We start from the raw sequence: 16,346 nt of genomic DNA, 5'->3' as shown, positions 1-16,346 counted from the left end.
TCACGATACGCGCGCTTTTGCCTCTGCTGTTTCTATAATTGAATCGGTGGAACGTCCAGGTTCGGCAGGGACTACTACATCAACGATTCACGAGCGTCGAGCAACGAGAAGGGACGAAGGTCGGCAGCGTCCACCTCCAGCAGACCGAGCAGCTCGTTGTCCCAACGATCGAGCTCGACAGGCGCTGACCAGGAACATCAGGTGAGTTACCAACTCGAAAAATTCGAGGCGGCCTCCCTGCGCGGCAGCCTTTCTAGACGGACCTATCGCGATCCGTACTCCAGTCCTCACTTCGCGATCAACCCTCTTCTGCGCATGGATCTCGATGATAGCGAGCCAACCAGGCCTACCGAACGGTCTAACGATCGCGTCGAAAGCGACGACGCCCCTGGCGGGAGGCCATTGTCCGTGGAACGTCGCATGATCGCTGGGAAGGCGAAGCTTCCGACAAGAATCGCGGAAGACGGAAGAGAAACGGCAGGAAGTGGAGGAACGATGGATAGAAACAGTGCGAGTGAACGTTCCATCGCTCAGGGGGGATCTTCTAACGAATCTCTGCGAGTTAACGATGATTTCGCGCCCATGCTGCCAGAAAACAGTTGCTTCGCATTGAACGGCTCCGCTGAGAAGGTGGCTTACAATCCGCTTTACATCGCCGAGGAGAATATAACCGCTGTAGCGGATAGATGCAATCCAGATGGCGATTCAGGAATGTATTCCATCGACCCGCGCGATGTGGAAGATAGCAAGGAGCAAGATCAGGATTGTTATAAGAGGCTTTGGGTCGACGAGTGGGACAGGAATGCGAAAGAGAATCAGATTCTCTCGGCTAACGGGAGGAGATACTGGAGCTTCGATGGCTACAAGTATCACACGTTCGGGGGGATAAAGAATATCGGTATCAGACCCGTGGAAGACTCCGACGAGGAGAACTCAAAGCCAGGAACGCCTGATGAATCCTCGAGTTTCGACCTCGCAGATTTCGCTAAGTTGAAGTTTCAGACGTTCGGGGGCATAAAGGGGAACAGGAAGATCGACGGGAAGGGAATACCCACTTACAGAAAGGTCAAACTGAGATCTTCATCGAGAGGTAGCAAAAGCAAAAGTTCAAGACACTCTTTGAACGAATCCATTCTACAAAATGAGAACGGAGTAAGTGATACAGAAAATGAAGGAAAGGACACTGTGTACGAGAATTTCGATTCACGAGCTGGTAGAAAAGCTGATAGGCAAGTAGAGAATTCTAAAAGGTTCCAAAGTAGACAAGCTCCGAGGCACACGCGGCCCTCATCTTATCGGTCATCCTCCGATGACGACTGGCAAGACGAAGTCCTCGGTGCTCAAGACAAAATGATGTCGAAATTCATCAAGGATGCCTCCAGGAAGGCGAGATTACGCCCTCGCTCGGAGGATTCCGTGTATTTCCTGAACACATCCAGGAGAAAAGTGTTCGACGACGGTCCTAAGAAACTCGGATCGCAAAGCAAGCTTCGCACCTCCGACGACAATGAAAGTTTGAAGCTGGAGCCGCCTATAGAGCCAGAGGTCGTCGAGAGAACTTTCGAGACTTTGCGGGACCTTCGAGTCAATGGCAGGAAGAAGAAACAGAAATGCTGCGAGCACAGGTCGAGCAAAAAGCTGGGAGTGAGAAGTCTGAGCGACGTGACGATATGGTGAATGGTTAATTGAATCAAAGGACATCGCTAATCTCGCGATACTGGTGGAACTACGAGCCTGCATTGTTCCTCCCTTCTCTGTAAATGACACCCAGTGCCATATTGTCAACGAAGTTCCTCAAAGGTGTCCTAAAACGAATCTTATGTAGCAACGAAGATAAGTGTTTTTTTACTTGTTGAAGTAGTACACTGTTGTACGTAAAGGGTTAGGCAGTAAAGTAAGCTACGGCCGCAGCACTCGCGAATATGTATACTGTAATTACTTTAAATATACATTATTTATGAATAATTCGATTCTACTTGAAGCGCATGACACTGTTGTGGTGTAGGTACTCGTTCCCACTTTAATCCTCCTAGAACTTACTTTAACTTTGATCGCTGTCCCGACTGATCACTCGTAACGCATAGGAGGGCAGCAAATCAAACGGGGTTAGTATCGACCGATCTAAGAACTGTATATAAATCTTCCTTGACTCTTTCTTGTAGATAGATGCACGAGTAATATCAGCCTTGTACAAACAGAAAAGCGACTCTTTCATGTACATATAGAGCACGTAGATCGTACAAAAGCGCTTTCGAAGCGTGATCGAACGTGCGCGTTGCATGAGCTCTGCGAAATGTCGATCCTGCGATCGGTAAGTACCGTTTACGATACGATGCATTGGTGACTAACAAATAATCCTGCGACGCTGCATGCACGAGCATTCTGGAGGAATCCGAGGACAGAACCGCCCGGTGTTGTATCGATGGGAATCGAATGTGGCGCGGAAAGTGTGTGCTCTCATCTTCCACAATCGAATATCACTAACAGTATTCAAGATCTTCTCGCATCTATTTGCGCACCATCACGATGCACGAGTAAATCGATGCAAAACGCTTGACCACGCGCCAGACTAATATTGCCTGGGAGACTGACCTTATTAACCAATCCCCAATGCCCCCCCCGGGAACTGTGAGTCCAGGCTGACGATCGACGTTTAACTCTACTGGGATCACTTTCTGTTCCAGGAGGAGGCGCAGTACAAGGAGACCGAGTTCCTCCTGAACCGAAGCAACGACGTGAAATCGAAAGTGGCGAGATGGCAGAAGAATAATAGCGTGGACAGCAAGTGCCAATCGCCGGCTCGACCTAGCGAGGCCATCAACGACGTGGAGAAGGCCGAGGAGAAGTACTTGAAGAGGAGCGACAGTCAGAAAGCGTGGGAGGAGCAGAGGATGGAAGAGATCCTGGAGAACGAGAGAAAGAACAGTAAGAACGAGGTGAACGCGAAGTTGAACAACCAGGAGAATTATGACGTTATAGAAACGAAGAAATCCAACGCCGATGACAGCCAGCGGAAGATCAAGAGGATCGACTTGAAAGCTTACGGGTTCGAGAACGATTTCTTCCTGAATGAGAACAGGACGAAGACCTCCGCCCCGAGGGTGGTGAATAAACTGGACTTGAAGTCGTTCGGCTACGACGGTGGGATTCGACGAACGCAGTCGAACATTCATTTGAACACTATGCATGACAACGAGTTCAAGCGCAGGCTCGCGAACAAGTCGAACCTGACGCGCCACCATGATTTCGAGCACGACAGCAACGTCATGGAGACTCGAGCTTCTGGCGATAACGACTTGACGCGGAGCACGGAAGCTCTGAACAAGTTTCGAAATGACGCGTACAATGGCTTCGGGCTGAAGTCTGCCAAGTCGGTGCCCAACATCGCGAGGTGCTACTCGAACGCGAGCAGCAGCCACGAGGACGAGGAAGTCGAGGGCTACAGTCAGAACTCGTACAACGAGCTGGGGATGATCAGGAACGGCTCAGCCAAGAATGTGACTAATAATTACAGCGTGGACAAGTGCGCCGTCAGAAGCAGCGAATCTTCGATCGACGAATCGGGGAATGAGACGGATAACTCCTCGGAGAAAGAGCAATCCCACCAGTCGATGACCAATGGCGAGAAGAAGGCTTCGAACGATAACGATTTAGATAAAAAGCCGCTGCCTATGCCGTCGGTTAGGAGACTTGCTCAAACGTTTAACAAACAACCTGAACCTGCTCCTGTACTCGTTTCCAAGGTAAGGGAGTGCTTATTTCTGTCACGGGGTGTAACTCGTGCAATAGAATGTAATTCGTTTGCCACTTTGACTCTCACAATTTTACTTCCATCGAGGACTAATACCCCTCCTTTCATTGCACCTGCGATTGCATTACGCCATCCGCTAATTCTACGTCTCATTATGCATCTAAGGCATCCAGCTTGTCTTTTCCAGGCAACCAAGCCGAGCAACCTGTCCAAGGACAGGTCGTCGACGCCAGAGATACAAATAGTCGAGACACCTAGGCAGATGCACAGTTTGACCGCCAGGTCGCTTTCGAAGCAGTTTCGCGAGGGCCTCAGGCAGATCCCCAACAAGGTGACTTCTCCGCCAGCCAGCCATGTGACCATGGAGCAGAAAATACCGGAGAACCAGACGGAAGTCGTGCAGGCGAAGAGCGACGTCATGGCGAACGACACGAACGTGATTCTGCCTGGGAAATTGAAGTCGAATATAATATTCTGGGAACAGATGCAGAGGAAGAGTTGAATTGCTCGAGATCTCTCTGTCCGCGGAAATTGTAACCAACTGTCGAAGGTTTCGCGAGGGGGAGCTAGAGGGAAGGCTAAAGTAGATCTAAGCTAATTGTAAGCTTAAGAATCGGATCGAAACTTAAATCGAGATACAGAGTGAACTGCCTGCGGACGAAGGACGAAAGAAATTTTTGCGACTTGCACGGTTTCTTTATAATTCGTACGGGTAACAATGACTTCTTTTCATCCTCTTTCCTTTCTTAAAAAGATGACCCACGAAATTGTATCGATGGAGTAGATTAAAGAGGTTTGTGTAACCAGTTGCCATCCTTGCTCAACGTAAGAATGTACAACACTGTGTAAGCAGAGTCAATCGACTTGTACGAAACACTACAGGCTTGACGATTAATCGATGGATTCTCGTCGTGGAAGGTTATTGCATTCAACGCGATTCCGTTCGTGCCAAACGCAGACTCGTGATTAGCCAAAGAAGATATTTTCGCACGAGGCAATAACGTCGCGGAATTTATTCCAACGCTCGAGTCGTAAATTCCTCTCGAATCGGCAAGTTTCTGCGAAGTAATTGACCAAATTCTACGCGCGCCTTGCAATCGACTTGTACATATAATTGAATCATTCAAATTGCTTAGTGTACATAAAGGGGAACACAAAGTACTTACAGCCTCGATTTGTATAAATTTCTATAAATTTCTACCGTGGAACTTATACTAATTTATATGGGCTTCTGTCGAGCAAGATGTAGAAGTAACCCAGTACCGTACTATAATTTATTATTTATTAACATCCAAAATTGATATCGATGTATGTATATATATGTACGAACTATTATAATTCTGTGGAGCAGCGAGGAGCTGTCCTTTTTATAAAATAACAAAATTTGTATCGATTTAACGTTACGTCTTCTGTGTACTAAAACTGTGCTATAACGATATTATATAAATATATTGTCCATGATAGAAGACTATCACGCTCCCTTAACATCATTTTCCGTCTGACACCATTGAGCTCGTGAGGCTAGGAGACAGAAAAGGATCAGGGTCTGTGGAGATCAAATCACAGTCGCTCGTAAAAATGTTCCGCTTTATTCGAACAAACGAGAATACATGAGTGCGTCCAGAATGGTTTTCGAGTATCTGTTTCATCATAAAAATACTTCGTCTCCCTAATTACTCGTAAAACGTGATCACAGTATATACGTCATCGTATGGTACATTATATTATAAAATTCAGTATCCGTGCATCGACGCGTACATCCATTTGGAGCTAGTCTATAGAAGTGTCGACCATCCCCCTTGGCTTCACATCAAATCGCGTCGATGCTTCTCGAGAAACTTTGAATAGGACGAGGAGCACGGGTACCCTCTCAGTAATATATGCATCTGGTTTTGTGGAACGGTACCTGCTCTAATTGAGCGGCGTGCTCCCGCCGATAATCCCACAGGAAGTGATCTATCAATATAGCATTGACATCCGCTTTGTTCAACTCTAAATTCGGATAGCGTTCGATCAAAGATCGAACCTCGTCCTTGACCCTCTCAACAGCCTCTATCGAGCAACCACGAATCTCTATTTCGTCGTCACTACCGTTCTCTAACTCTACATCTGTAAATATCACGGATGACACCGTCCAGTAACCGACGTCACCAAGCTTTAGGCTCACGCAGGCTATCGTTTGCCAATTATTGTCACTTTAGTATGTTCAGAACCGTGGGAGTTAGAAACTAATTCTTTTAGGAAATATATGGCAGCTCTAGATTACGGAGAGTTAACTTTGTGCTACGGGACTGAGTTAGGTCTAGATTGGAGTCAATTTACGTCCCAAAAGTGAACTGCAACTGTAGGGTGAAGTTGAATTTGGATTAGGAGTTATATAAGAAATAACTAGAGTAAGTCTGGTTAGACTGGGGTAGACAGCTGTCGATTCCTGTACTCTTCCAAAGAGTTGATAACGCGTAATAAACAAGGCAATGCATTTCATTTATCAAAAGCAAGGCTGACCGTCATATCTCCAAAACACTTTAAGGGGAGGTTCCGGTCTAGAGCCCCCAAAAATAGGTGATTTTTAGGAATTAATTAAAGGAAAACTACTATATATAATTTAATGGGACTTTTTGCATTGTATTAACGATGTCTTATATTATAGAAATATATTTTTTGTTTTATAATTAATCATTGCAGACGGCACTGGGGAGTCGTTAAAGTCAAGGCGTCAAAAAATTGATCCAAATCGGTTGGGACCTGTATCTCAAAAAGTTATTGTCCGATTCGACTGAAACTTTTTTCTACTTTGAAGAATATACTTCTTGCTAGGAGGGAAACCAGAAAAAAATACAAAAAATTGAAAATTTATAATTTTCAAAGGCGTTGAAAGAATGAAAAATATAGGGAAAAAGTGATTACACACTTCAAGTGTCGTTATTTTCTAAAAGAAACTGTAATTTTTGTATTTTTTTCTGGTCTCCTCCCTAGCCAGAAGTATATTCTTCGAAATAAAAAAAGTTTCAGTCGAATCGGATAATAACTTTTGGAAATACAGGTCCCACCGTTTTGAGAACACTGTTTCGAGAAAAACGCGTTTAAAGTTTTACGTGGGCGCTGAGTGGCCGGTTGTTGCCCATGCATTTGCCGCGACTCAAATGCCTATAACTTCGGGAATTTTACGAATTTCAACAAATCCTTTTAAACGCGTATTCCTAAAAGGTTGAACATTCAAAAAATGAAATAAATAAAATCGACTTTTAGACCGGAAGGTCCCCTTAAGTAATCATTACTTAAATCAGCTCCTTTTGAGCTGCGCAGCCTTCTTTGCAAATATCCCTCCAACTCCCACTGGAGATACTTAGGTGACAATTAATCTACCTACTTAGGAAGCAAATAAATCATTCAGACTTACCACACTGGAGCCTGCTTAGAAGGGGATTGCTATAACGCATCGCGCCGAAATGCACAAGAACTTGGGGGATACGGTAATCGGCGAACATCGTGATATAGTCTATATCGCGCAACTCGCCTATTCCTTCTCCTTTGAAGCACGCCCAAATATCACCCACCAATATCTGGGCCCTTTTATAAAAGCTGACTGAAAGGAAATTATTCGTTGCACATTTACTACCCGAAATGCGCGGATAACACGCAAGTATTAATGAGCTTAACGCTGGCACACCTACCTCTATGGCCATCGTACTCCGCCTCGTCTTGGTAGGATTCGAATTCGTTCACGATAAGCTTGAGCAACTTCTCGGCCGAGCATGAACACGACTTGATGCATTCCGTGAAAGTACCTGAGATTGAATAAATTTTCACAATCCACCCCAGGCGTATGGTAAAGTGATCTAACATCTAGCGAACCGATCTCGTAAACTGGGCCCGCATGAATGCGTTTGAGCGCGTATTTACAAAGCGTTTCGTTCTCCAGTGTATAACTTTACAGCCTGAATTGGATCCTCCGAGGGTCTTTGGTACTCGGCAGAGAAACAAATTACGTTCCTTGGACTTTGCCAACGGGCGGTAAAGTTCTACACCGCGGTCTCGGGACTTAAAATGTATAAAGCGATGTCAGGAAGCGATTCCAAGCCAGTACCTTGATATTTCTCTAACAATATCTTCCCGGCCTCTCGCAAGGACTTCACCCTTTCGTCTAAAAGTGGAATACTAGTGTGATTATCGCCCCGAAAAATTTGTTCGGCGTCGCATCTCGTTATATGAGCGTAATACTTGGGGTCGACTATAGGTTTCCCCTCCTGTTCAGAGCAAATGAAAAGAAAAGACATGATGTACCCGCGTGGCATTTCAACAATGATGGTTTTATTGGAGCAACGCATACAGAAGCGACGTGGACGAACAACTCGCGGACAAAAGAAGGTAGACATACAGGAGAACGACATTTCACGTGAAATTTTCCTATAACCATTCTCTAAAATGTTATTAACGATCAAATTTCTGAAGGAAACTGTACCCAAAGACGTTGCTTATTAGCCAGTAGAATGGCATTAAAGTGTGACAAGTATGCAATTGATATAATTAATCTCAGAAGGCCTACGTGAGTACTTGGAACTTGGAAGATAAAAATTTACGCTTATAATTCACACTCCGTTGTGTTTTCCATGTAAATCAGACCTCTAGAAAAGCTTGCGGATGAAATCCCTAAACCTGAAGGCGCAATTCCAAATTTTGGTCTGCCGAAATGGAAGGAAATGCCATTGGAATCAAAGATCCCAATGGTCCCCGGACCGGAAGGAGCTTACAACTTCACGCGTACTAAACTTGGGAAGAGGCTGTGGATTTCTGCACCGGATGCAGAGTTTAACTTGAGCGATCCATATTGCTATGAAATGGAAATGCCTTACGACTCCCTCCACGATAAACATTTACTCCCTTACTTCTCTAGGCCGAATAATATCCGACATTTGTTGAAAGCTGGACTTATAACGAAGAATTTGGATGCAAAGTGTTCCTTGCGGGATTACAATATGTATAGGAAATATCTACGGAAGTTACACTGTGACAGTATAAAGGACGAACTCAGCAAAAGAGCCGCGTGGTCCAACGAGGAAAGGGCTATTCAATACGCGCAGGAACAGGCACAGAAGGAAGTGAATAAGTAATGCCACCAAAGTATGTAGAATTATGTATGCGAAATAATGTACATAATTTTGTCAGGTTGAAAGAACGAGAGAAGTTCACGGAAAGGAGGAGAGCGATTATCAGAGATCGCGAGCTAGCTGAGAGACTGAAGCGTCAGGAGCAGAAAGATAACCAACGGAAACTAGAAGAAAGATTACGCGCCTTACTGCAGAAGAGACGAGACGCCCAACGTTTGCAACTTATTCGGAGCAGAGCACGAGCCGATACGATTAAACAGAAACAGAAGGCAGCAGCGGATATCGAACGGAAAAAGATAATTCACACCCTGTTAGACTGGAGCAGGAAGGAACGTGTACGCAAGAGAACTAGAGAGAAACGGCTGGCATTCGAGCAGGAGGAAAAGCACAGAACAATAGAACAAAAGTATGTGCAAGGGTAACGTGATAAATAAATATTAAATAATTAACCATAATATTCCAGGTGGCAAAAAAGACAGGAATTTCAAGAAAAAGAAATCGAAAAGAAGCAATTCTTGATTCAGTGCATAGAAACTCGACGTACGAAGTTTGTAGAAAAATATAATGAAAAAGTAAATAGAGAACAGAAACGAATGAAAAGTACGTGTTACGAAATACTTAAAAATTTACACGAGTTAATTGGGTTTTTTTTTTATAGAACTTTTCAGAGATGTGAGAATGTTTATAAGGTGCTACTTGACTAGATACGTGACTGGGAGTAAGGAACGTATTTGTTGCAAGAAATATTGGGACGATGATGACGACGATGATGCTACGGTGCCTTCTCTAAATTTATAAATACATAGGTATTTATGTAGATATATAAAACTAATTGTTATTCCGTATTGTAGAAAGAGAAAGGAGCTATTCGATTACTATCTAGAAAACCGAGTAAAAAGACTACAGCAGCTGCGAGGCATTCTTATCGAACTTCAATGATACAAGATACAGATAAGGTAATACAATTTCAGCATCTTTTATCAAGATTGTAGAGTATGTAACCAAGTACAGGTGATGTGATAACAACGTCAACTCTCAACAACTGCACGATCATGATAGGGAACAGTCCAAAGAAAGAAGAAAAAGGTGGAAGACAAAGCAGACATGACTGTAAAGGAACTGAAGAAATTAAAGAAGAAAATGAAAAAGACTCGCTCGAAGGTAAAGAAACGGAAAAGAATAAATGATCAAGAAGGTGGTGAGAAAGGGAGAAAGAGAAAGAGAAAGCGAAGGAGAAGGAGGAAGAGACGAGCAGGCGAAGAAGAAAAATCTGAATTGGGAGTAGAAGAATCTGTATCCACGGCAAAAGATGCAGAAGCTTCTGACGCATCGGAAGACACATTCAAAGAACAATGTAGATGTGAAATGACTAAATCGATTCAAAAGCTAGCTGCGACTTAGCGTCGCCGGTTCAAGATTGTTGAAAGTAATCTATTATAATGTTACAATGAGTGATATGGTGTATAGATAGATTAAAAGTATTATAGTGCCTAAACTCACGTCTATGGCCCTCTTAACAGCAGCGCACAATGCAAAATATCCTGTCTGACCGTCAACAGTCCACTTGGGCGAATCCTTTCTACTCCAAAAGGAATAATTCAACGTGTCCAAGACAAATATCCAGTCAACAGCCATCGGATCATCGGGTGAAGGATGAAGTTGAAGTTGCGAGAAATTGTTCACGCTTATCGTGCGATCCTTGAGGCCTTCTAAAATCTGTAAAAAAAAGAATAACCACGGCTAATTGCGACGAAATTTTCCGTCTTACTTTTTTAAGTAGATGTAAACGCGAAACGAGCTAATTAACATCCACGATGTAACTCTAAGCGAGCAACAAATATCTATGTGGAAGAACGCAACTTCGATGTAACGAATAAACTGAAAAAACACCGAGAAGTTACGTACCACGCAGGCAAGGTTCTTGACGCCTTCTTCTTCGATGAAAACATTCTTAGACAGCCTCGCTATCAACCTTGCGGACTCCCTCGGCATTACAGCCATCGTTAGAAAAGTATCACAATATGTTCACTTAACAATTAAAAGTAATTAATCACTAAGGGAAAGTTTCGGCCGGGTGCGTCCTCGCGTACTACCGTCAACCGACTACATCGTCCCGCAATCAAGCCACTGGTCACGTGACCGCCGAACATGGCGCCTTAGCAACCACCGTCTTGATCAACAAACATGGCTGTGAACGTCAAAATTGCTGGGATCGTTTCCCGAATTATCTGTTAATTATGTGGGCAAATGATCCGCTCGGCGCGGTCGTATTTAACGCTTCGGAATCGTGTAGCGGGTCGAGGCGAGGTAAGTATTTCGAATTTTCGAATCACGTAGCTGGCACATGTGCACCGCTACTGTTTACATTGAGCACCATAGTGAAGAAGATTATAAATCTTCTAACACCGATTGCAACAAAGTAATTCTGAAGTACATATCGCGTTACGCGTGATACATCGATAGTTTATATCTTCCTTTCTATCATAATTGCAATATTAAAATATCGAAGCTGTTCTCGATTACAATACAATGTTGGGCGTGCATCTCTACGTCCGTGGTTATCGGTTTACGTTATATATAAACTATGGAAATAAAGTCTGTTTAATGTAGTTTTTATGCGTTTCTTTTTTTTCACCTCGAATAATTCCATAATCGTATTACCTACATTCATTGACATACAATAAGTTTGAGTCACTTATAAAAAAGGTAACATAAAATAAAATCTATTTCCTATCCTGAACGGAACGTGTAACTTTGAGAGTTGATAGTCAAAGTATAAAGTGTCATGTCACTTTATTTAATCAATAGTAACATTTAATAATACATAATTTAACTGATAAATGTATTCTGTGTTTAAGTTTTTACATAAGGACATGCGTTTTCTTTATTTTACGATACACTCGATTGTAGGTAATACCTAATTTTTTATTATCATAGGCAACTATTTTCTGTAAAGTTTGATAAGATTCGAAACTTCAACGCTTCATTTGTAATTTACATACGTAACACAAATTACAATGTTCAAATAATACGCACATTCATATTTACATATAAAATTTCATTATTGCGATATTTAGTATACTAATTTCTTGTATCCATATCCCTGCACATCTCTTTTTTTCAACTGTTTCCTCCTTCTCTTCTTGTAACTAATAAAACGATTTTATGGTCTTATATTTAAATTGTTATGCATGTACTTTGCTGTCGCAAAGGTGTCTTCGAAAAGTTATCAAATGGCATGGCGAAATGAAATATTTTGAATTACGATGTAACTTACAAAATATGAATAATATTACAAACACGTTTCGAATCCTTAAGTCTGAAAAGTCAACTGGTAGTGTGCTCCGTCGCATTCATTCATTCAAATAACATATGTACATAATACCCCCTCAACGTAAAGTGAACAGATTAAGGCTCCAGCAGGCTATAGGCTACGTTCTACAATGTACAATGCATTATGTACTTTGTTAGTTTCCGTTTCCGCGTACATGTCTGGTTGTGTAATGTGTGGTAAGCGATAGCACCAAAAGATCTTCCGACATCATTCTCCGATAGAAATGATCCCTACAACTACGATACGATTAACACAGAAATCAAGTTGCAATGATTAACATTTATTTTATTCAGTATTATTAAACTTTGCAACGTATCTGCCATAATAGACATACTTATCATAAAACAATACATCTTAACAAAAATGTATAAATTTATACTTTATGAAATATAAAGTTGGACAAAAATAGTAGGCCTTGCCCACCGACATTTGTTAAGAATTATGTTCTTCTTTGTATATTTTGTGTACTGAATGGTATGAACACGTAATGGCATTCTGTACCAGATTGTGAATCCAACATATAGACATACCCATTCCGTTTGATATTACATATTTTGACATCACCCCGTGGCCCCAGCATGCTATATGTATACATAGCACGAAACCAGTACGGTAATATTCATTTGAAGATATACAAGGTGTGTTATTGTGCTTTTTAGGTGTTACAAGGCTTAAGTGTTAGAAAGAATTGTATTATTGTGCAACTAATGAATTGAAATTTTAATCCCCGCCGATTCAAGTTAGTTTTAACTCGATGATTTCATTAGGCTGACCGAACATGCACATGTTAAGACAGCTATTTCCTTCCTGCTGTGCAACACTTTTTCATTATGCTATAGTTTGACTACTAACACCACGATATCGATATTACTTAAAATAAAGGCAGTTCGTTTTACCTTTTAGTATAAAGCTTCGACTCCAAACTGCGAACATAATAAATTGCATAGTACAGAATTTGTGGAGTAGAATGGGTACCATTCATCCAAATTATCAATAAGACAGCAATCCGTATAATTAATCGTAATGGAGAAATTCAGTAAATGCAATCCACCAGAAAATGTCGTTTACATTAAAAGTTAATTATTGCACGAGATCATGAAAATATAAATTATGTAATTTACATTTCTTCGATGCTAACAGTCTAGATCACTATCTAACTGATAAACTTTGAATGAATCCATTAAATGCATTAACGAATTACAATATCCCACTCCAGGTTTCTGATCCATATTTGATTTTGGCTATTAATTACAGATTTCACGTGGTTTGATTCACTAAATATAATTCTAATTAAAATGCTTACAAAAAACGTAAGACCAAGGATCCCCGTTACCCCAACAGTGTAAGTTTATTAAATACTAATGATTTCATAAGCAAATGTTAACACTTGTCCATCGATCCAAATTTAATGCGCAAATCAATATGCCCCTCGATACCGTAAAATAATGGACGTTTTTATGACACAGGATGAGTGTTCTCTAAACAGCATATAAACTTTATTATATACGAAATCAATGTAATATCAAAGCATCTGTTGATAAAATTCATTCAAAATAAAACACAATGCAGCAAATATATATGTTTTGAGCAGTTAGCAATTGTTAATGTAGAATTTATAAACACGAGTAAAAAAAAAAGATATCCTGTTGTAACCAAAAGGTTTCTATTGTTTCATCTCTATTCAAGCAACCAATGATTATGTTTTTCCCTTTTTATTGCTTTTGTTCTTTTAACAAGATGTATTAAAGGGGTCCAGAGGAACCTTGAGTGGCATGCATGAGTTTCAGTCAAACACCTTTAACCAAACTTTGTATAGCACTTTTACATTTGCTCCCATGCACATCACACCTCCAGACTTCACCCATGCAGCAAAATGCGCTTTTTTAATTATTTCTCTTAATATTATATAAAAAAATCTATTTCTATTGACTTTTAAGCTCTTTGCCAATACTGTACGATACAATTTTGTTCCAGTCAATTTTCGTTCGCATAACGGGTAATTGCCTTCGCAAGGCCTTAAAGGTTGTGTCAGACATCGTTTGATAGTTTTCCGAAATGGCAGTCTGATAGTCGTTCTCTGATTCTTCGACGAGCCGTATCAACTCCTTCGCTGTTTGCTTTTCGTTAGAAATCGGTAAGCTTTCTTTTACTTCTTTGCTACTGACCAGCTGTACATTTCCATCTTCGTAGTAATGAACTTGTACTTTAAGGCTACCTCTTAACTCCGCATTTCCGGAACTCGGGCTAAAACTTACGGTCCACACCGAACGCCAGCGGCCGTTCCAAAAATTTTTAGGTTGAAATTGATGATCTTCTATGCAAGCCGTTAATGTAATGTTACCTAGATAAGCAGAAACACCATTCGTTGTTTGCGATCCAGTTTTCCAAAATATATAAAGCTTAGCTGTGTATATACGGAAAGGGAATAATACCTCCTTGGCTCTTTCCGAAAATTGAACATGCACCGTGTCTGTAATGACTCTGAGTGTAAGTCGTTATTTCGTCTTGAAGAGCCGACCTCCAAGGTTCAGCTACAGGATCCGGTTCGTATGGCTCATAATCCTGCGCCTCCTTTCTAAGATGATCGTATTTAAAGCTTTGCTTGCTGCGCGCGTCGTAAAACCTTTGACCACCTAAATCATTGTGTTCCGTTATGAGCGCAGGATATTCGCTCCCTTCGATCTGAAGTCAAACGATGAACGGATTAATAAACAGGAGAGTGGCGAAGTAATCATCCAGCTGCCTTGCGAAAATTCTGTCGTCGACTGCCCTTACTCCAGATCAATATCTAACCTTAACTGAACTTTGCAGTCTGAATCATACGTGCAAAATATCATCTCGAAATTGCAAAACAGGGGCGCGAGTGAACGGACGAGAGAAGCGTGAAAATCAATCCAGAAGATTTTCTGTTAAAACTCAGCCAGAACCGTGACTAAAATTAACCCTACAACCGCACACGGTCCCGATCGAAAGCTCGCGATGGTTTTCACGTAGTAGTTGCCGCGTACAGACTCGACGATATTTTGCGTAAACAATCACATCGACCAGGTGAACATTATCGCGCTCCAATTTCACTGTAAAGTCAACGTCACCTGTCCGAAATTCCGGACGCGTGTCGCCCGATTAAGAACGTTACTGGACGTTGAAATAGGATGCCGCGCGTTTCTGGGGGCAGCGTGACCCGCGATCACCACAGATATCGAACGACACCGCGGATACTCTGATAAAAAATCGTGGAAGTATCGCCAGAGAGGTCGATTGATGTACCTTAACAGGCGTGAGCTGATCCTTGTTGTATTGAGCAAATGCCCCGGACGCACCCTCCTTCAACAGGTTGTCGTTGTTCAACAAGACCCTCACATCATTGAAAACCTCGTTGAATTCGCCCGGCGGTGAGTGCAGTATAAAGTCCGAAACTATTCGTACTTTTTCTTGATCGGGAATCACATCTCCGTCCGCCGCCATCTTACCTTTCCCACTGGCACGCACACTCCGCGATGTCAAACCAAGGTTAGTGCAGTGCAGGTTGTACCGGCGTATCGAAGCACTGCCCCATATACCCGGTGACGCATCACGAACGAGACACGTAATTCGTGATCGACTCCATGAAGCACATATTTTTCCTTACCCTCTAGCCACGAATTTCGCCTACTTCGCAGGCACAGGTGTCAACCGTGTGCTTCCCTTACAATCAATCGGAATCAATCGATCCTACGGCCTTCTTCCCAGTGGCATAAACATATAATTGCATACCTACGTTTGGGTACTTTTTTGCACTCAAGTTTACAAATTGCGTACGGAATTCATTTTGAAACTTTTTATCCCGTAGTATCGCGATATAGTCGTACTGTATACATGTGTAATAACGCATTTATGCGCGTACATTATGCTCGCTGCAGATATTCATATATCGTCTTTATGATTGAATTCCACATAACGGTATTTCATGAGTCATTGCAAGTGGTTTACTTAATTTATTATAGAAGGATCGTGAAAGAGAAGGCTTGGAAATCAGTAGAAACGTGAAGATAACTCGAGGTGAATCTCGATGGCGATTATCGCGTTCGAGACGAGCACTCTGTTCAACGAACCTTGGCGAGCATAACCCTCGAATAGCATTCATAGCCTCCCGTATATACACGCCCGCAGACAG

General features: G+C 42.1%; 4 protein-coding genes across 15 annotated transcripts in view; 2 read left to right on the top strand and 2 right to left on the bottom strand.

Moving 5' to 3' along the window:
- The window catches only part of LOC143368149 (uncharacterized), a 41,288-nt gene extending 36,066 nt beyond the window's left edge, over positions 1-5,222 (top strand). For 11 of the 12 annotated variants that reach the window (XM_076810541.1, XM_076810539.1, XM_076810543.1 and 8 more), the window contains one exon: positions 60-1,965. In XM_076810541.1, coding sequence (XP_076666656.1) covers positions 60-1,677 — 1,618 coding nt within the window. In that variant the 3' untranslated portion in view covers positions 1,678-1,965. Of the gene's footprint in view, positions 1-59; positions 1,966-2,684; positions 3,744-3,938 lie in introns of those variants that run through there. The other variant, XM_076810544.1, reaches the window with a different exon arrangement.
- Positions 5,223-5,320: 98 nt separating this feature from the next.
- LOC143368153 (queuosine 5'-phosphate N-glycosylase/hydrolase) lies at positions 5,321-11,497 on the bottom strand. Its single transcript, XM_076810556.1, has 6 exons — positions 10,765-11,497; positions 10,360-10,575; positions 7,839-7,998; positions 7,426-7,539; positions 7,152-7,337; positions 5,321-5,860 (listed from the first exon to the last, which is right to left on the bottom strand). The coding sequence occupies exons 1-6, from the start codon at positions 10,858-10,860 to the stop codon at positions 5,622-5,624; spliced, it is 1,011 nt and encodes a 336-aa protein (XP_076666671.1). The 5' UTR covers positions 10,861-11,497; the 3' UTR covers positions 5,321-5,621.
- On the top strand, positions 8,081-10,518 carry LOC143368157 (uncharacterized). The gene is made up of 4 exons (XM_076810558.1): positions 8,081-8,858; positions 8,918-9,265; positions 9,323-9,459; positions 9,518-10,518. The coding sequence occupies exons 1-4, from the start codon at positions 8,452-8,454 to the stop codon at positions 9,655-9,657; spliced, it is 1,032 nt and encodes a 343-aa protein (XP_076666673.1). The 5' UTR covers positions 8,081-8,451; the 3' UTR covers positions 9,658-10,518.
- A 138-nt stretch (positions 11,498-11,635) lies between the features above and the next one.
- Positions 11,636-16,338, bottom strand: Cpa (F-actin-capping protein subunit alpha). The gene is made up of 3 exons (XM_076810557.1): positions 15,461-16,338; positions 14,626-14,875; positions 11,636-14,534 (listed from the first exon to the last, which is right to left on the bottom strand). Exons 1-3 carry the CDS (start codon positions 15,656-15,658, stop codon positions 14,116-14,118), a joined length of 867 nt encoding a protein of 288 aa, XP_076666672.1. The 5' UTR covers positions 15,659-16,338; the 3' UTR covers positions 11,636-14,115.
- Positions 16,339-16,346: the final 8 nt, after the last annotated feature.

Source organism: Andrena cerasifolii, chromosome 4 (genome assembly GCF_050908995.1).
Source record: "Andrena cerasifolii isolate SP2316 chromosome 4, iyAndCera1_principal, whole genome shotgun sequence".
Lineage (NCBI taxonomy): Eukaryota > Metazoa > Arthropoda > Insecta > Hymenoptera > Andrenidae > Andrena > Andrena cerasifolii.
Note: the sequence above shows the minus strand (reverse complement) of the source record. Positions and strands in the feature narration are given on the sequence as shown.